General features: G+C 50.7%; 1 protein-coding gene across 1 annotated transcript in view; it reads right to left on the bottom strand.

The window, feature by feature from the left end:
* The window catches only part of LOC119111423 (janus kinase and microtubule-interacting protein 3), a 37,169-nt gene that overhangs the window by 13,449 nt on the left and 2,872 nt on the right, over window positions 1-20,848 (bottom strand). Inside the window, exons 3-5 of the mRNA XM_037235235.1 lie at window positions 17,298-17,430; window positions 14,705-14,818; window positions 1,296-1,412 (exon numbers count right to left, since the gene is read on the bottom strand). Of these exons, the coding sequence (XP_037091130.1) occupies window positions 1,296-1,412; window positions 14,705-14,818; window positions 17,298-17,430 (364 nt within the window). The remainder of the gene's footprint in view (window positions 1-1,295; window positions 1,413-14,704; window positions 14,819-17,297; window positions 17,431-20,848) is intronic.

The raw sequence follows: 20,848 nt of genomic DNA, 5'->3' as shown, positions 1-20,848 counted from the left end.
TACAGAAATGCTACTGGGTTGAGAACCAGACCCCATCTGACGGAGGTCCAAACGAAACCCGCACGCCGCTTTAATCCCGGCTGGCTTGTACTTACTTCCGGCCAAGGTTATGGCAGCCTTAAGTGCAATTATCTGGTGACGCACGTCGGGCTTTTTTCATCTACATTAGTGTAGTAACATGGCGTGTTTCTATCCACAATCAGCTTTGTGAACCACTCAACAGCTCAAACATTTTGCACTCTTTTAAATATTAGCATGAATTAGGGAGATAGACCTCCCACGCTCTGGCTCATGAGACTTCTATGTGCTGCAAAAGAAGATAAAACGGACGACACACATCAGTTAGGGAAGCTAAATTTATGATGAGCCATGAGTACATCCTGAACTTGGTTGTGTCTCGCAGTTTTGGAAAGCAAAACAAAAGGCGTTGCAATGACGCTGTGACCTGGAAATCGTTAACATAATCATCAGTAACGCCGGGAATTGGCAACTATTCACGCCATTAATGGTAACACAGGGATCTGGAATATGTCATTCAGTTAAATACGACACCGGCCCTGGCAGCAGACAGGCACGCATTCTCCGAACAGCTCACCTCATTTGGTTTTCCCCAGGCACGTGCCGTGTGACCACAGGCACGCGCGCGTTATGCCTGTTGTACTTCACTATTGCGTTCCGCGGAGCACTCCTACATCTCCGGAGGCCCTCAAAACCCGACCACCAGCCTCTACGGCGACCCACTGCCACACCGGTCAGAGTCGTTTGAACGTATCGCCCGTGCGCGGCCTAGTGGGGCAGGAGCCGCCGAGCTCCGACTCGGGACACTGGCATCTAGCGGCCATGCTCAGAATTAATGATTCGCAACCGGAATGACACAGACGGCCGCTGGTTTCGGGCAAGACGATGAAGTTCGGCTTAGACGTTCGGTCATTGGAACGTCTCATATTTAGGGTGATGACACGCGCGAATGTGTCAGCGCATGCAGCAGGAAAGGTTCTGCACACACTCTTAACGGATTGTGCAACCTAATGGATACTTCCCAAAGTCATGTTCCAGGTAATGGAAGTGCGCACAGTATCTAGGATGTCAGTTTAGGTATGTCTAAGATGCATGTCTAAGTTTGTTCGTACAGGTTTGGGTAGATTACTTTTGGATGGAATCCCTTTCTATACCAAGCCACATTGGCGCAGCTTCTGGGAAAAGGAAATACGTCCTGTCATACAGGTGCTGCCTGCCGGTCGTGCGGAAGGAGCGGCAAATGGCAGACATATTTGCCTTAATCAAAACTGCCATACCTGAACTTGTTGCTCAGTGTACCCTGGACTGACGCCAGCATCGTTTCGAGACCTCAGGATGTCGAAGTCCTTTTTTAAAGAGGCCATGGTAGCATCCTTCGTCTTCAGCTCATCCATCTGCAAACAACATCACGGTTCTCACACAGACCACGACAGGAATGTTACGCTGACGAGCTCATCGGAAAAGCGCAACAACCCCGAATGACTTAAACGACAATAGTTGTTGTGCTTAATGCTTTATGTCGACGCTGATGATCCTAAAAATCGGTGATCATTGACGATACAGCCGCTTCGTTAAGTGTACAGTTGTAGAAGACCACCACCTGATGAACTTGACTTTCAGCTCCGGACTGCAGACGTTGGACGTAGTTAGGTAACCTTAACCTGTCGTAATGGGATCGCCGTCCTAATAATACCCCGGCCAGGCAAGGTTGGCCTTAGCAGATGCGAAGCGACGGCGGCGGAGGCCGCTGTCCGCACGCTCGGCGACCGTCCCAGAGTCGCACGCTCCCCTCCGGTCACGGTCGCCGTCGCCGGCAGGACGTCACGAGGCCGTCTGTGACGCAGACGGGGCCGCGTCTCGGCGGCCGGCGGCAGTGACGCGCGCGCGCGCGCGGGCCGGCTGGCCCTGGCCAGGGTCAGGGGTCGGGTCGCGGCCCGCCGGAAGTCCCACGCACGGTCCGCCGGCCGGCAGCAGCGCCCGCAGAACCGCGGCCCAGGCGGCCGCAGACGGCGCCCGGTGCGCATCGCTGGCCCGCCCCCATCTGGGCACGGCGGGGAAATTTGCCGACTTGGCGGTCTCCTAACCACATGATGAGGCGACCTTAGCCGTCCAGTGGCCTCAACCCGTAGGTCACATGCTACACCCTGCCGTTTCGCCCACCGCGTCCGCCAGGTGGGTATTTTGACCTGCTGTTATCTCAGGATATAATCACGGGATCAAAGAAGTTCCGCCACCGGTCGATAACCCTCCGCGCCGGTCAGAGTCTGCCCACCGGCGTTTGAGCATTGCACCACGCTCCACGCTTTCGTAAGGAATCAGGCGGTTTTCCGAAGAAAATATATTTCCGTAGTGGCCGGTTATACGTGCACAACAGACACGCAACGCCAAATATGCGCACGTGCAGTCTCTATTTAATGGCGGTGATTCCAAATCGATGTAATTTGAGCGATGGCAGTACCGAAGGGATTCAATAAAGCAGGGTCAGGCTTTTTAGCATAAGGAAGGACAAAACAAAACCCGCAGGCAGTTCAGCACCTCTAACACCGTCACTGCACTTTTTACGGGTATAGTATTCTCCAGACGCGCATCTGGAAATGGACCTACACCAGTTCTGTTGGATATGCAAAGGGTGTCATTTCGATGTCCATAAAATGCAGACGGTAACAGAGAAAGTATAAAGGGACATGTATGAAATTACTTTATCGATCCTGCTTGGTTCAGACTTCGATGATGATTGCATATCAACCTTGAAAGTACCAAAAATGTATCATATTCTTTTGAATTAAGTAAAAATAAAGGTTGTACGACCTGGTTCGATCCTTGCACAAACAACAGACCGCGGGCATTTGAACTAACCTGCTGAATAAATTGTCACAAAGATGTTGAATGGATAAACAGGCTTAAAAAACAAGTATTTGGGACAACTGTGCCTTATTCTTTCATGATATTGTACTTGATCATTTGTAGCAAAGCCAGTTTTAAGCAAACCTTAGCAGAAAACAAAGCAGAACTGGAGCCTGGACAGCTACTGTCTGATGGCCATGTTTCACTTCTGCGCGCGCACATTTCAGTCTAGCAGAAGCCGGTTGTGACGTCATTTAGTCTGCCACAATGGCAGTATCATCCCTTTCACTTTAACGGAGTCGTGGTATTACAAGTAGAGTAAAATATCCCCTAATCAACTGAATCTTCTGAAGACTTTGAGGCCTCTTGCGCCCAAAATAATGTGCATGCAGCTTTGAAATCGCTACTAAGCAAGCAGTTATATTCCTGTGTACCAGAAACAGTACACTTATCATAAACTTGGCATGCATTCATTTAGAGATATTCGAGCGATATCGAGGTTAGCGGACGCGATTCCTCAGCTGCATCGGAGAAGAGTCTGGAATGGAGTCACGTGGTAGACGTCCTGCGGCTAAATCGCGTCCTGAGGTCATCTACGGCATAACGAAGTAAATCACGCTTATCACGTGCATCACTTCAGGTCAGGATAAAGGCAGAAATAAGGGCCACTGCCAAGTCAAGTCATGACAGATTACGAATTGTCTGCGTGTTCCCGGGGTGTGCGTAGTTGCGCATCCTGGGCAATCCTCCCAGGCACATGACCTACTGGACCCCTGTCACCACACGGCCGCTCGTCATTGGTCTAAAATATGCTTTCGGTGTGCCGAACATTTTGCATAAAATGAAAAACCACTCAGATATGAGTTGTGTCCTGTGTACACTACGATTTAGCAGCGTATCTCCCGGAAAGAACATGTGCACACGCCAGTTTAAAAAAAAAAATGCATAAAATGTCAGGTTTGGCCCGTGACCTCTGTACTAAAATACAGAAGACGAACAAGCTGGTGTTTTGTGCTGATGCTGTAGCATGACAGAGATGAGATTTTAAATGGAATGTTCCTTAATTGAAGATATGGAAGGAAGCATCAGATATGATGAAAGAAGCTCACCCATTTATCATATCATATTATTATAACTTTTGATGTATTTTCGAGCGGAGCAGACTGCTCTACGAAACACAATTTCCCTAAGTAGTACATATGTTCCTCGATGCGCTATTGTCTGATCACGTCATGGAGTATTTGCACTACGTTGAGGTGCTACCAAACTAGCCGCTGAAAATTGCCACCCTGGCACTAACATGTAGCACTTAAATTCGCCGAGCGATGGCAATGGAGGTGCTGGAAGTGTTCACTGAGCCAAATATTTGTGCTTTTAGGACCTTTCTCGTGGCGTTCTTGCATATTTATTGGTGAGTTTAACAACTGCACTGGTATTCACATGTTCAGCTATTGCGCTTTTAAGTGATTCGATTTTCCGTAACAACTAGCAGCCATGTCCAGCTTCTTATACCATGTAACACAAGATGTGATTTGTGATTGAAACCTGCACAGCTTGCTCATCATTGATTGAGAGCTCATTGATCTCCACCATATTTGGATACTGTGCTCACGGAAGCCAACTCTGAACCGCTCAACGATAACATCGGTTTTGGCCTTCCACGCCGCATGACCAGTGGGGTGGTAATGACGTTGCTTTAGCGACATACATGCCTGAATAGCTTTGAAATGGTCTGCACGAAATAGCCTGCACATCTTCGCGGGCGTGTACCTAAGAAACTAGTGGGTTTTAGGTTTATAGAAGGGCCGGACTGTAAACTGCACTGAAAGATCTTCAACATGGCCAATTCAGCTCAACCCCCATACAAATGTAGAGGACAAATGTGGAACTGGTCTTGGAAAATGCGTTGCCGGCCCTTTTATTAATCGGGCACCTTCAGTTACAATTCAGCAGCTTGTAACTAGCAACCTTGGATGAATCTGTGTCCCTGCGGCACATGTGGCAAACTGTGGATTGCAGCATGTGCCATTCTAGTGGAGCAGGTTCAGATTCGGTCCTCTTCGAGGACTTGTGGGTCAGATTTTGCCAAAAGTATCGCACTATTTGACCTGATGCACCTCGTGCCTTTTAAGATCCTTTAAGCATCGAAAGCAGATGAAGAAAGTCATGTTGATCTCATGCGGCAGTTTTTTACAACTCAAGGAGATATTTTTATTGACCCAACATCATCCCTCTCGGAGAGATTGCAGTGCTGCCAGTGCAACTGATGGGGGGATCAGCCAGCAGCTGAATTCATTGGCAAACTACATGGTCCGTTGTCCCTTAACTTCTTGGTGTTATTGAGGGCCAAATGACGTGCATGATCAAGTGAGTCCGCGAAGTAGGCGGTCAGCCAGTGGTACAGCTTTCCTGCTCCTGCTTCGGAATAGTAGGTAGCTATTTCCTGACCGGACGTGGCTCGCCCATCTCGGGGTGAGACAACACATGCGCTTGCGGCAGGAGTGTGGCAAACGGCGCAAACTCAGCGCGTTTGCGGGTGTGGCAATACCGGGCGGGCGCTGAACGTGTTATCAGCGTATCATCGAGTTTTCAATGACCGTGTGATTCCAAGGCGATAATTCCTCGTGCAGGAGGGACATTCTGTACATTTTGTGATGATGCTCGCCCACATATCGCACTGACACCACTCAGCATGCTGAATGGTCACATTCCACTACTCAGGTTAACATAGAGCTGTGTAGCTTAAATGGAGCCCAGCTTGAGGTCTGCGAGACAGCTGATCTGTGCGGGCCTGACCTGCGCGGTATGACAGTGGTATGTCGTTGTATGTCGCACCCCAGCGTGTTGACAGATGAAGTCCGACCTAGTGTGTTTATTCGATGCAGTTTGGTGGACAGAAAAGTGAGAAGAAGGAACCAAACTAAAAGGTTCGATGCCCCTGAACTGTCCGATGTGACCTCACCCGGGTTCCAACCCAGGCTGCGCAGGCTGACATTCGTCATCTAAGATGAGCTGCTGATAGAGCTTGCTGGGATGGAAACTGGTGGCATCATCGAACAGATCGACGTCTGTATATGAGCGGTACCGATAGCAGTCGGGAGAAGTAATTATTGCGGCATTTGGGTCTTTATGGAATTCCGATGGGTAGACAGTGTAGTGGTCGCTGACGGACACCTTCTGCCTTACATGGACGACCTACTCCACTTGCCGCATGACAAGACCCCATACATTGCTGCAGGACGGGACACATACACTGAGCTCAGTTACAAAGATGCATCCTACCAGGGGGAAGGGGGGGGGGGGTGGCGATGCCTCCAGGGTTGAGCAGCATGGTGGCCTTCAGTAGGCGTAGAGGGCTAATCTGCACGAAGATCGCGATAGCAGTTTTACGGAATAATTGAAACTCGCCATTTGGTGCTGGTAGATCACTATCGTGTTTTAAGGACACCATAAATGTTACATTTTACAGTGCAGGTGTTGTAATATATTTTGATGATGTCTCAGGGCGAAGGGACCATAAGCTCCGAGCATGATGAATATATGGCGCGTGCAAACGCGGTTTCAAGGCCTGCAGCGTGCAGGTTAGCCACAGCGGGGCGAAATCTTTTTTGTTATTGTCGCAGGGCAAAATCTTGCATTCAGCTTGCATGTCCTGATGTGCTCTCAGGGCGTCTGGAGGTGGATTTAGGCAGATTAGAACCCTTATAGGGATGCCGGATCAGGTCAAAGTGGGAGGTAAGGTCTTTGCTTTCGGCCTCACGGGTTTTCTTGAGGTTCAGCCCAAATTTTGGGGAAAAGATGACTGTTCTGCGAGACAGCCCGACGGAAGATAAATCGTTCACATGGGCGCCTTGCCTGGTTCGACCGGATTCGTAATGTTCACGCCGTCACTTAAAACGGTAATGGCGGCAACAACTCAAAAGTCAAATTTGGTGTTCTTCAGTCAGCCCCAGGAAAGTAGCCTGGAAACAGTTGTGATAGCCTTTGCTCTGGGCACGTGGTGACTGTTGCGATCAAATGACCCGGCCCTCACCACTGCGTTCGGTATCACGACATCCAGCTATACCCAGCTATATCAAGCTATGCCGGGCTATCGCGTATGAAGCTAGAAGTCGATGGCCTACACTCAAGTCCGAAGTTACTTAATCGACCGTCATAGATTGTCTGCAGCGTCCAGGAGGGAAGGCCTCCTGCAAGAGCTACTCTGCGACGGTGGAGTTGTCTTCACCTCGCGCGGATTCGCCGTCTCACGCGCGTCGCGGGAACCGAACTGATGCACGGGTCCCCATACTACCAATGAAGGTGCAGTCACGCGGAGCGCATCAACACGACCTTGACGGATTCGATCGAGTGGACCCGGCCACTAACAGAACCTCAAGCCCCCTGCATCCTTTCGGCTCTCCAGACGTAACACGCTACAGCGCACACAGCGACCGATGCGGCCCACTGAGGAACGTACGCTCCCCGGCATCCGGGCCTGCGCTCCGCGCTGGGCGTCCGGCACCAGACGGCGCGCCAATCTGGACGTCCTGCACCAGTCGGCGCACTAATCTGGACGTCCCCCACCAGACGACGCACCAATTTGCGCGTCCAGCACCAGACGGTGCACTAATCTGGACATCCCGCACCAGACGACGCACCAATCTGCGCGTCCAGCACCAGACGGTGCATTAATCTGGGCATCCCGCACCAGACGACGCTCTAATCTGGACGTTCCGCACCAGACGTCGCACCAATCTGCGCGTCCCGCACCAGAGGGTGAACTGTTCTAACTCGTTCTGGACGGTGGCCCAGACACGTTTCAAACGTCACAAGTCGCTTGCTTCTCTTCTGCTGCCGCAGCGTAAGGAGAGGAACGGAGGGGCGGCTTCCAGAGCGGAAACACGGCGTAGCGATGCGCATCCGTGCCGTGATAACAAGCGTCGGTTCGGCTCCCTCGTCACGGTGAAAGCCTAGAAGGGTTCCGTTAATTGCCTGCTGTCTGACGGATAGAGAGTGGGCTTTAATGCTGGCTTCTGCTGATAGCCAATCGCTGCCTGGCAGTGAGATGCCTTCCGGGGGTGCCCATTGAAAAGGAATGGCGTGGGAAAATGCTAAGCTTGCACATGTCCTTAACCGATTCATATCACCGGAAAAACTGCGATAGAAGAACTCTGCTCTCCCTATCTCACAACAACTTGTTCGCCAACGCATGAAACAGACGTCATCTTTTAAGACACCTAGGCAGTGTGCCACTTTGGGCATTGGGGTTCCATGAGGTCGGAGATCGCAGAGTATGGACTACGAAGGGTATTACTGTGCGTCAACAGGACATAGTCGACAGTGCGACATTGGCTGGTGCTATGTAAAGCAGGAGAGTCATATCTCAACAATGGGGATAAATCAGTGTCACCGGGTTGACAGCAGAGTCCAAAGTCATCCGGCCCTCTTTCCTCATTCACTTCTCATCCTGAACGCCAATCTCTACGAGGCAAGCAGCATGCATCCGGTTCGCGTCGAAGGTAGCAGCACCACCACTCGACGGTTTACTTGACATCCCTAACTTCAATGAGCCTGGTAATACAAGTAAGATTGCATCATTGGTGCTGCACCGATGCTTCTACCGTTTTATATCTAGATGGACCAAACTTCCATGGCGTGCGGGATCAAGATTTTCCTGAACGGTACACCGTGACTTTTCCGACTTTGGCGCCGTCGTAGTCGGCCCTGCAGTGGCGCAGCTGGAACCGCGCCGCGGCCGTAAGCGGGAGATCGTGTGCTTTAGCCAGGGACGGCCCGGGACCTTTTTGACGGTTTCCTACCGATTGTGATGAATTATTAGCTGACAGTCGATCTGTGCTGTCAGAGTTATGCAGTATTCATTTCCTTGACAGTTCCTTACGAAAATTATTGACATTACACCCCCTTTAACTCGAAATGCACTCACTTTCGACGCAATGCGGGTACCGATGCTAAATGTCAATACTAATAATAGCATATTATACTAATAAAAAAATACTAGCATATTTAATGCCAGCCCTAAATGCTAAAACTCGTAGATCCTAATATCCATAAAACCTATCCTAATGTTGTCAATACTCGCAACATTGGTAAAGGTCCTTGCATGTCCAATTCACTCCAATCTTGTATAAAGGTGATTTTCAACAGTTCAAACAGTACTGACATCATGAATCACGATGACACGTTAACCCTACACATGTCGACTGTTACCCATGGCAGCAGCGATTTTTTCCTAACACACACACACACACACACACACGTGCAGCGCACCCTGCAGAATGTGCCTACCCCTTACCACAGCGGCGGCGCCCGTAGACACATGAACTTTGCGGAGTGGTCTTAATGAACCAGGGTCATGCCTTGACACGCACAACCTATGGAGGGTGACGCCTATTCACGACAGCAGCGCCACCTCCAGACACGCCGCCTCTGTAGCGGGAAACGCTTGCGAAAACAGCGCCACCTTTTTGAGCACTGCAGTGGGCGGTCAGTAACAGCGCCCTCTCCCCCGACCCTCACCCCAGCGTGACGGAGAGTCACCGCATTGTGGGGGAGGGGAGGCAGATGTAGCTTTTACCCCATCTCTTTTCAGGTAACGCCACTGGATTACGGGCAGAACGGCATCCCAGTCCCTTCTTCTCGCCATCGCTGATCTCCCATCCAGAAACACCTCGCCTCCACGAGAATAAGCCGCGGTTATCCTCCGCGAGCCGGTTACACGAGTGCCCTAATTGGGAGCCGTGTCAGAGCGCTTGCACAGTTCTAGTTTGGGCTCTCAGGGTGGGATTGTTCACGGTTTTGACGGTGATGCAATACAGTCACAGCATTTCATTACTTGTACCCCTCTCCGTCATCCCACAGCTCTCAAATAGTCAATGGTGACCGAAGGAGTTACAAACGTATCGAAAAACTCAGACGGGAAACCTTCGAAAACCTTCGAAGGGATGACCAAGCATCTAAATCTGAAAATTCAAGCGTCTTAAAAACGTTCTTAAGACGTCGACGGGGCGCACGCAGGATTTCACAACAAAAGTTTCAGCGCAATAAGTTTTCGTGAAAGCCGCGTGTGGCGTATCACAGCTGCGCGTAATTTCATGCATGTCATAAAACATCACCGCATGTCACCGATCATATTATTTTTACGTGTTTACCAGTAACTTCGAATTGTCAACATTCAGCCACGTTCATGTAAAAATGTTGATAAAAATGGAAAGGGGTCGGGGCACATGCCCCGGCGGCTACAATGCGCATACACCTTTTTATAAGACGGCGAACCTGACTGTCGCTGTCTTAAAGAGTACTCCTTTGCCATTCACTACAATGTGTGCCCGTGTTCACCGTCAGCACACGGTGCGCACCTCTGCTGACCCGCAAGACGCCCGCCCCCTCTCTGTGCGGGCCTCCACGGCCGGCAGCAAGGCGGCGTCATGCGGCCCGGGGCCGCTGAGTAAACAGAGAGCCATCCGGTCTCCGACCTTGCCGCGGTCTTGGGACCCATCCAGCGGCCGGCGCCGGCGGTAACGAACTACCACCCGCTGCCAGCCGTTTGCCCATGCGCGTGGGCTGCAGGCTGGCCGGTTATCCCGTCGCAGCGCGGGGGCCGCAGACCGGTGCGAGGTACGACCGCAAGGCACCAGCCAGTAAACGTCAGAGGAGCTAATGGGCATGCAAGCTAGCCGAAAAGCCTGGCATGGACAATGACAGGCATGCTAACGCAAGTCAGGACACGATCGTCTCGCCAGGCAAATAGTTGACGCAGCTCCCCCCCCCCCCCGTCCCTGCTCCCCTCCCACATACATGCACCACAGATTTTTAAAGATATCAGGTTAGACAGAATTGGGCTAAACAGCTTTGGAGCCGTTTCTTCACCTAACCCTGAAGGTTCCACCTACCGGCCACATCGAGTTAGCGAAGTATGACCTCGTTCTCAAAGGTAACCAAGGCGAAAATCGATTAGAAGGGGTTTCAACATTATGGTGCGACGAATTCACTACTTTTCTGTGTGGATCAGATCTTGTTTAATGATTTCTCAGTGCCCATTGAGAAAAAAAAACATAAAGACTGATGTGCATAAAGTTGACCTTTGAAAACGTCATGCGGTATCAGCGTCCAGTCAGATCAAATATTTATCTTGTGAATTCAGGGTTACGTTCGAACAAGATGCCGTAAATTCTACGTCACGTTGAGAGCATGTTTTACCGTACGGCTTGATTCAGACGTCCGCTGAGAGCCGGACGGCTAAGCTTCCTTGTGACGTCATGTAGGGCCTTTGCCGAATAAACAGTTTTTGGGGCATGCTTAGACATTTAGGCATTTGGACATACTTATCTGACTCAGCGGCGTAGGCAACTGAGGGCTTTTGGGCCGTGCCCCAACCCTCTGGAGGTGCAGGGTACCCATGGGACCAAAGGTCCCAGGTCATCTCGGCAGCTTGAAATGTTCCAAGGGGTTCTAAAACACTAATAAAAACGGCTCACCAAGACATCAAAACACGATCGATCATAAAAAGTTGTCAGAATGAAAAAGTCAGCGCTCCTACAGCGACGAAAAGAGACTCCTTTGACACTGTAACCCAGCTTGCCCTTCTCCTGGGCGAAATTTCGGCAACAAAACTATTTTCGGTAAGCAATTGTCGGGCAGATGTTAAAATACTTTAAGGTGAAGGAAACGAACACGCAATTCGTAAGGTGATGCGGAATATATAACATGCATGAGCAGAAAAGGGTACGTTCGTCGCCGGTTTCGCGCCATTTGATGGAGTATTATATGCATGGGCGTTCAGTGAACAGAACACAAACTGTCATCGAATATTAAGTGGAACGCTTGTAATCACTGGAACATGCTGTGTAGTTTCGTTTTCCATGGTGACCTCCATAGAGGGCAATCGATGCGCGTTTCGTCCGATCAATGAGATTGAATGGAGAAATTTGACGCTTTTGCGGATTGTTTAGTCTTTATTTTGTTTACAGATCTTGCTGAGTGCACATCACGCCTTGGAAGGAAAACAGAGCAGAGTTATTCGGCAATAGGGTTTATTCGCCAACAGACGTATATGATGTAGCCATCGACTGCGATGCACATGCATGACGTTTCCTACCCCCCCCCCCCCCCCCCCATAGTCAGTGCCATGCATCAATAAATGAATAATCAAACGTGATGAGTAATGAATAATGAATGATAAAATGATATTTCAATCATTATTTGTGAAACGAGATGATGGACTTGTTTTACAACAGGGCCAGTTGATTTTGATCGACAGGGACAGGCTGAAAACCTTCTGGTAGTCCAAGTCCGAAATTAAACGATTGATAAAGTCCCAGCACGTAATGTTTCCGAATGGTCATAGTAAAGTTAACGCCGTTTCAGGAAAATCATCGCGCCCAAAATATTTCAAGATCGCTTAAATGCAAGCTAACGGAATTGGGCAGGCAAGCTAACGAAACCACCTATTTCAACATACCCCAAATATTTCAAGATCTTTTAAACGAGACAGTCTTTTCCAGCCTTGTTTTGCCAAGCAGCGACAACGTCGAAAAGCATTGGCAATCCGGTGAGCTTGAGAATATTAGCTGTGAGCTGTGCAATAATCAAACGAAACAAATAATGCATATCGCTAACGCCATGATTGGTCTATATCGTCCTGCCGTAAACTACAATGGCTGGTAGGTGTAAACGTGAGGGCATGTCTGGTAAAATGATCAAATGCATGTTAGAAGGCTTTTATTGGGCACAGTAATTAGGCCTCCCAAGGTTTTTACCATAATTGTATGAGCGCACAAGCGACCTTAGCATGCCCTCGGGCCATCGGAACCCCCTGAAAGCAGAAAGTGGTGCGTTTTGTTCTTAAGAAATACCCTGCAAACAGAAAATTTATAGAAATAGCTGAAGCTTCAGTTGATTTTGATCGACAAGGACAGGCTGAAAACCTTCTGATAGTCCAAGTCCGAAATTAAACGATTGATAAAGTCCCAGCCACAAAAACACGCCATTAGCCATCATGGCAAGTCAAGGCACGAGTCAAAGTTCTTCGCCCGATAAGTCAGTTGGTTCGAGCACCTGCCTTCCGATCAACCCACCCGTGGCGGAGCGGGTTCGAGTCTCTTGAGATGCTCACTACTTCCCCCTGACTGAAATTGTTTGTGGCCGCCGGTGGCCTGCAGGCCGCACTGGAGGTCAGGTGATGTCAGGGGGGAGAACGGATCACACCGAGCATTGCTTGGTTTCAAGTTTTCGCTGCCAAAGTCTGTTTTCAACCGGAATTTTACGACCACGTAGTGGAGGCACGGCTCACTCAACAAGCACGGCTCAGTATGGGTATTGATCCCAGAAATTCATCCAGCCAAAAAGGTTGAGACCAAATCTTCAAGAGCTCGTTCGTCAACAACGGATGATTAATCGGACATCAGCATTCAGGGACTCGCAAAATTAAGCAGGCTTGCAACAGTCACAATGATAAACAGGGATTGTGCATCGTTTACACGCTACAACTCTGAATGAACAGAATCCTCAGTAATCCTGCAAGCTATTCGCATCTGGACATACCAGTGCTGCTCATTAATCTACGTCGACATTCCAGCCGGCGTGCCTTCCTCGACTACATCAAACCTTGCAATAGTATGGTTATAACGCCGCGAGCTTATTTCGTTGTTCATGTTAATATGCCTGCAGGCAGCAAAAGGAAACAACCTAAAAGCGTAGAGAAATATGCCCCGCCGTGGTAACTTGTGAGTTCAAAAGCAACGTCACATTGGTCGCATTTGTTTTCCAACGACGTGACAGACAGGGCCTGCGAGGGGAAGGTTTACATACCCTCGCCTGATATGCGGTGATTCCATCCTCGCAAATCTTCATGCATGCACATCCGTTCCAACCCTCTTCCGATCTGTCCAAGTGCGATTAGATTGTATTTTGACCTCAGTTGAGCCTACTGACAAGGAAGGCGCTACCAACGGGACGGGAGTTCATGTTCCTCACATGTGACTGCCATGATATGTGACTGGTAGATGAAGCTTATCTATAGAGATGCTATCTATCTATAAAATAAGACCTAACATTATAGTGTCCTTTTTCTTAAGCCCATGCGGCGCTAACACCCAGTGTTCCTATTGTTTCCTGGCACGTCGGGTGTGCAAATGGTAGGCAGGTCGCAGTGCACTGGAACACAGTTCGGGAAGCCATCGAAGCTGGTGACAGCTAAGCCCCGCACACACACAGCCGACTTGAAACGTCGCCAAAGCCGGCCCTCGATTGTCTGCAACAGCTTGTCACAAGCGCCTGTACCATAAAAGGATCAAAACATCGCTTTGCGACTATGGCAAGTCTCGAGGAAAACTCGATGATTTTGTATCACGGCGCTGAAACAATTCCTCTAAGTTGCTCGGGGGAAATCGCTGAAGATGTCTTCCAGCGCCTTGGAGACCAGGCTCAGTGGCCTTTCGATGGATTACTGAAGTTCCTTTCACATTCTTGCAGCGTGCAGGAGTGCCATCTGCCCGGGCTTTGCACGGTCGGCTTACGCTGTGCGTACCGTCGCTGCTCTGCACTAGATAGCGCCAGCGGGTCTTGGCGTGTTCCGTTCCCACGTCAGGTGAGCGGAATGAACGGGCGACGCCGCAGCCAGAGATCATCAGTCAATCACGAGCCCAGATTACGGCATTATGTGGACACAAGGTGGGCGACACACATCCCGGTGGAGCGCAGCTCGTCCTTGGGAAGCATCCAGTCGTGCCAAGGATGCATTACAGACTCCAGGATTATGCCGAGAAAAAGGCCTGCAGCACGTACATGACGAGGGAAGTGCTCTAGCCGACTGGTACCGTGGCCTCACGTTTCCTGTACTCACCAGTAAGCGTGTCTCGGTCTTGGTTTGTTTTTCGTTTTTTCGTAGTTCGTTTTCGTATTTGTCGTGAGTCTGTCGAACCAGGTCGGCCTTTCTGCGATCGCTCTCAACGACGGACTGTTGACGACAAAGCTGTTAGTGATGCGAGTATTGTTCAGCTCTTAATCATATGTGCATGCGGTCGCGCAGAGATCCCCACGAAGATTGACAAAACAATCATGTTTGCACCCTTCTAACTTTGTGTGAAATTACACCATAGACGAATCACACGAATCACGCGATATCGGACTCGGATGACATCTCATGGGATTATATTATTATCGTGCAGTATAACGGATAGCCTAAATCACACAACTGAGCACATCATTTAGTCGCAGTACCACGTATTCTGGCCCCACAATGAAACGTGAATGCAGCACCATACTCAAGAGGTTTGCACCCGGGAACTCAGGAGCATGTCAAGTGGTACGTCCAGGCCTGCTGTATCTGTCGATATGTAATGCGGAACTCAAGCAAACAACGCGGGCCGGTGCGATCCTTAGGTCCCAGTTACGCTAATCTCAGAGAGCGTTTTTATAACTGCGTTGTTCCGGAGGGAACGGTCTTATTTCTGGCATCAAGCACCTATTCCTGATCAATGTTAACAGAATCCAGTGTTCAAATGCGTTTTTGAATGGTGGCCATGTTTAGTTTTAATCAGATCTTGTGTATACACATTGGTCACTTGGTTATATGTACACAGTTACATATTTGAAACATCTAGATGTCGTACGGGAACGTGAGTCGCGGCTTGACAATAATCACACCATCTGCATCGTCAGTTGCAGATGAACAAACGAAATAGGCTATAAAATGGTACTTTCACATTTCAGCCGGATTCAATTACCCAAGCGGTGCACAAAACCGTGATTCCAGATCAGCAAGATCACTTCATCTTCACGCAATGCTTCACTACACCGACCTCTGTCATTGCAGGCCGCCCCTGTGTGGCTTCGGAACCTTATCCAAGAATGACCCATAATCCTGTAACTGGAATCTTTACACATCGTCCAGATTATCGAAGTGGTTGCCGCCACACTCTGCAGTGGCGTCACGCGGATTACCTCCATCGATAACGCCAGCTCACTGCGTCCGCACCGGCTTCTATTTTTTCGCATCATCGATACTAAACGCCTCGTGTTGCCCCGACCCGGCCAAGCCCTGTCTTCCCTGTGGACTGGTGACTTGAAGCTGACCCGTGCTGGACCGGGGCCGGCCTTGGGGATGGCCTGCGACCGAGACGAAAGTGGCTCGGCAGACCGGCGCGCGCCCCGGAAACGCCGGATGGTTTGGCAACGAGACCGGGCCGGACGGCCGGCGCAGCGCGCGCCGATTCCTGCAGCCGCCACCAAGGCCGGCGCTCGTGGAGCAATGGCATGAGCGAGCAGCTCAGGTAACGCCGCACGACGGGAGTGTGCTGGCCAGAACAGGCCGGCCGGCAATAGAAGGCCGGAGCGTAACAACCGGACGAGCCAACCAGTGCCGGCTGTGCCGGCCGCAGCAACGGCACGGGCACAAGGCTTCGTACAGCTGAGGGTGGTCGGCTGCAACCCCGAGGGGGAGGGGGGGGGGGGGAGGGAAGTAACCTACTGGTTGTTACCGTTCTAACGAGAATCAGGCCCCAGGCCAAGAATTAAGATGTTATGAAGGTACGTATAGTATAGAAGTGTAGTGTATAGTGTAGAAGATATATTTAGATGTTATTAAGATGCATATTTGCCTTATATTGATTTCAGACACATGTTACAGAGACGAACATAACGTGACAATAAGTCTTAGCGCTAGTGAATCAGGCAGTCGCTGTTCAGTGTAAGGATCGTCAAATAAAACCCCTCCGACATGAACCAAACCTAATTACACGACAACTTTCGGCAGTCTTTTTTGCGCATATTCATATGGTTGATCAACGCCACAGTAGCAGTATACCAAGGGCAAACAAACCACGCCAGTCAGCTTCCTTTTTGTTGAATTGCACTGTTTTTGCATTTTCTGATGCATGCACCCAGCCATTGATTAATCCCGCACCCGTCATGGTCCACGTGAGTACGTATAAAAAGGAAGTGCCTAGCCTACAATGGCACAGGGGTAGAGTAAGGACGCACACAGGACTGTATAGGAATAGCGTGGGGGAGGTAACGGATATGGGTGCGAATATATCAATCAGGAGCCCGTTCGTTGCTATGTTTCCAAGCCCGAGCGATCACAAGTGGTGAATAAAACTAATGATAGTGAAATGTTTTGTTGAAGCTCGTTTCCTCGCGTTCCTTTTCGTGCATGTAGTACTCTCATCTTCTTTCCATTTGGGAAGTTTGTTCATTGTGCTCCGGCGCAGGTACAGTGGCGTACTGGCGTACGTAGGTACAGCGACAGAAAGGCTTGCAGAACAGGATTACTTTTCACCAGCCTTGCGATTCTCACAGCGAATGACGTCGCTTTCAACCTACGGTCATTCAAAAACGATTGTCGTTTACTCTGCTCAGTTGTTATGGAAAAGGGAATTATCTCCGATAGAAACATTGGCGAATCCCAGCCAGACGGGGACCAGTGGGACACCGACCTGCAGCTGCTGCTCCAGCTGTCGCTTCTCCTCTCGCAGCTGAGTGACCTCCGAGGTCAGTCGGCCGAGGTCAGAGTGGGAGGTCAGCTTCTGAACCTCCGACAGCTGCACCCGCAGCTGGTCCTCGTGCGTTCTGTAAGTGGCCACGAGCACGACTTGGTGAAACGCGAACAATGGTGCACCAGTGAAAATCAGCACGTGAGCATGACAACTGCTTACTGAAGCGGCAACGGTCAAAAACTTACGAAGGATGCAAGCATCTGTCCAGTAGTTTTCGTCTTTCTCAAGATAAACTTTTCTGATGGAAGCTACCCTGCCAGTAGTTATTCTGATCGTTCTATAGCCATTTACATCCTTCGTGGTACCTTCTAATTGAGAATGCAAGGCCCCGTGCATAGGAATGCGTAAGTTCATAGCGAAACAGCACATATTCCCCGTGACTGCTCGCTGAAATCATTGCTATGTGTGGCGAAATGCATTCGTGTTATTTTGCAGCGTGAGCTATACGGCGATCGGCATGGGAACAATCGTCGGTAGGCGATCGGTATGGACCCGCATTACGATATACCGAGTCAAACCAAATCAAGCCGTCACTTCACAACACGGGTATGCTTCTGTATGCTACTATCGGTATGCCACTCTGACGCCACGTATCGGCTCTACCCCAAAACCGGTCTCCGGTGCTTGATCCAGGGAGACGAGGTCATAGCAAAGGTTACCAAACATCTGAACTGGGAGGGTTTCTGAACATAAATATTTGCGGCGAATGCCGGCATGTTTGGCGTGCTCGGCCCACGCCTAGACGAAGGTCGCGGCGGGGTGAATTCGACTTCACATCAAAAACTACACTGCAGTATCCACGGGGACCAGTGGGCTACCGGCATCCAGAGTCGTGCGCCCAGATCGGAACGCCCATTCGGCTTAAACGGGATTGGATTGGCTGGGGTTGGAATCTGAGCGCGAGCGTCCAAGATGAGTGACGGCGCTCACGCTTTCAGGGCGGGATGCTCAGTAATGACCACGGCACGACATGGTACTTGCGTACTTACAACTGTGCGCATGAGAGGCAGAGAAGGAAACGAATTTAAAAAGGGTGGGGTAAAATTCATATCTTCATTGAGCGAATTTTGCATTTCCAGGTGTGCATGTTTTCAGACTCAGCAATAAGAGCTGTTTGGAAACCGACTCGGCTGCGGCCCGTTGGCGGACCGTTGCGAGGCGCGTGGAGCGCGGCGCACTCCACTGCGGAGCACGGCCGCTGTCGTAACTTGACCCGACCGGCGGCCGGCCCCCGGCTGCGCCGACCACCCGGCCGCCATCACTGACGGACACCGTTTGAAACTGAAGCGCGCGGGCGGGTGCAGCCAACTGCCAGTCCCCCCTCCCCACCCCCACCCATGTTGCTCCCCTCGCTCCTGACCCAAACACCAAACATCGCGGCCAGCGGCACGCGGAGCCGGCCCCCACGAGTAGCGATTCGCCGCCTGCTGTCGTAAGGTCTGTCTGGCTCGAGCGGCGAGGGGCTGGCGGTGACCCCGCGCGGGAGGCCGGGTCTGCCGTGTTGTAACCAGGAATGCGCGGCGTTCTGCCCGATTAGCTGTTCAAAGAGCCTCCAGTGGTATACGCCTCGCCTGTTCCTGGGCGAATTGTGCGACTAGCTAAAAGTTTCAGCATATCATCACGTTACCAAGATCGGCGCCCGAACGGGTAGTTGCGCCACGATTGTGGACGGCACGAGTTCGCTGAGCTAAGGAGACTTTTAGAGGCTTCTGCTGCTATTGCTGGCTAGTATCGTCTATCGAATGCAGTTTGGAAATTGCATTGTTCGTCGCTGAGTCTGTTCCAAGCCATAAACAAATGGGATTGCCTTATTTTGAAGAGTGACAGGATAGTTCACGGGCTGCTCGGGAGCCAGCATGCGTATCGACCAGCCGTGTCGGGAGACTAAAATGACCAAATCCGTCGAGGAAGCCATCTTTTTTCGCCCACAAGACTACTGCATGCATTCAAATGAATGACATCACGTATAAGAACACATGGTTTTACGCACAAAGAACTAGAATAGACTATGTTCCTTTCCCCCGCATCTGGGCGGCGACGTCAGAAAGACACCTCATGCATAATGAACTGCTTCTTGTTCTAGTCGCCTGACGGCGGGTCATTGAAGTTTTCTGTGATCATCAGCGTTACCCCAGCCGCCTCAGTGACGGCCTACTCGTAGCTGCCTCCGCAATGTCCCAGCACTCGCGTCTCTTCCGCCCCGGCGGGAAGTGGGAGGGGAACTGGGTAAAGTATGAAGCAGAGGCTTCTGATGATATTGGTGGGCAGAGTGCCAGCTCAGTCGACAGCAGTCGCCTGTGGTTTGAGTGATTCATAGAGCATCGCTTCCGCTTCGACCCCCTCCGTGGCAGAATTATCCCTTGATTCAGGACCCCTCCTGAGTCAAGTGGCAATGAAATGGAATCGGAGTGAGCCAAGGAAGCCCTCGGGACTTGAGGGTGGACAAAAACCGTAGGTGTCCCAATGGTCATACGTGGACTCAATCATCGCACTGGGTGTTCTACATTGCCTAGCTTTTAGCACACAATCGTTGGATGTTTCGACCTTCGAGCACTTGGTCATTTGGGCGCTGTGCCCTGGTGTTCGGGTTCCATGGCCGCAACAGAGCTCCGGTATTTGCTCGGGGGTCCCGTAATCTAGTATCAGGGGGCGTATGATAACAAAAGTAACTCATAATCGCGTCGAGCATCCGTTATTCCAAACAGTTCGTGTTTGTGTTCATTCGGGAGGCGTACAGCCTAAAAGATTCGCCATGAGGAGCTACGTTGCCACAAACTACGTCCGATTTCACACCTATTACACCCCGTCTAGCATACAGATCTGCGTCAGTTCTCTCGGTGATCGCACATAGATTGGAAGGTGGTTTATGCCAGAACGTGAAACTTTAGTAGACCCGTGACGACACATGGGCCCTACGGCCTTCCGTTTGGAGATAGGCTAGCGGTGCAGCCTGTGGACCAGATACATTGCATCGATCTATGCAGGCTGCCATCACAGACACGGGATGCAAAAGTAATCCAACAAGTCGCCGGCTGCAGCGAAGCTCCATATCACAAAATACGGATTTGTTTGCTCTCATTCGTCTGTCCCCCGTCAATCATGTCTTCTTATCAGCCCCTCAGTACTACCCGCAGGCGGTGTGCCTAGAACCTAGATGGGGGGCGACGCAACCGTTTCGCACCGTTGTTACCTGTTCCAAACAACGCACCGAGGATGCCTCTGCTGTCACATCGTTGTTCCCAACCCAAACACCTCACTCAGTGCGCTCCATCCCGGAAGACTGGCACGCGACCCCAGCCCGCTGTCTCCCGATCGCCCGTTGGCTGCGAAGACACTAGAGACGGCACGTTTTTCTCATATATTCGGGGCACGCTTGGCAGATCGTGGGCATATCGCCCGCGGCGTTGGCACGTCAACACTGGCTGCGTGCACTCATGAAAAGACGCTGGCCAAATGCCAAACTACCGCCCTTGTGATGAAACGGCGCGATC

Source organism: Pollicipes pollicipes, unplaced genomic scaffold, assembly GCF_011947565.3.
Source record: "Pollicipes pollicipes isolate AB1234 unplaced genomic scaffold, Ppol_2.1 Scaffold_7261;HRSCAF=8764_pilon_pilon_pilon, whole genome shotgun sequence".
In the NCBI taxonomy this organism is placed as follows: domain Eukaryota; kingdom Metazoa; phylum Arthropoda; class Thecostraca; order Pollicipedomorpha; family Pollicipedidae; genus Pollicipes; species Pollicipes pollicipes.
The sequence above is the reverse complement of the archived record's forward strand: the minus strand, read 5'-3'. Positions and strand labels throughout refer to the sequence as shown.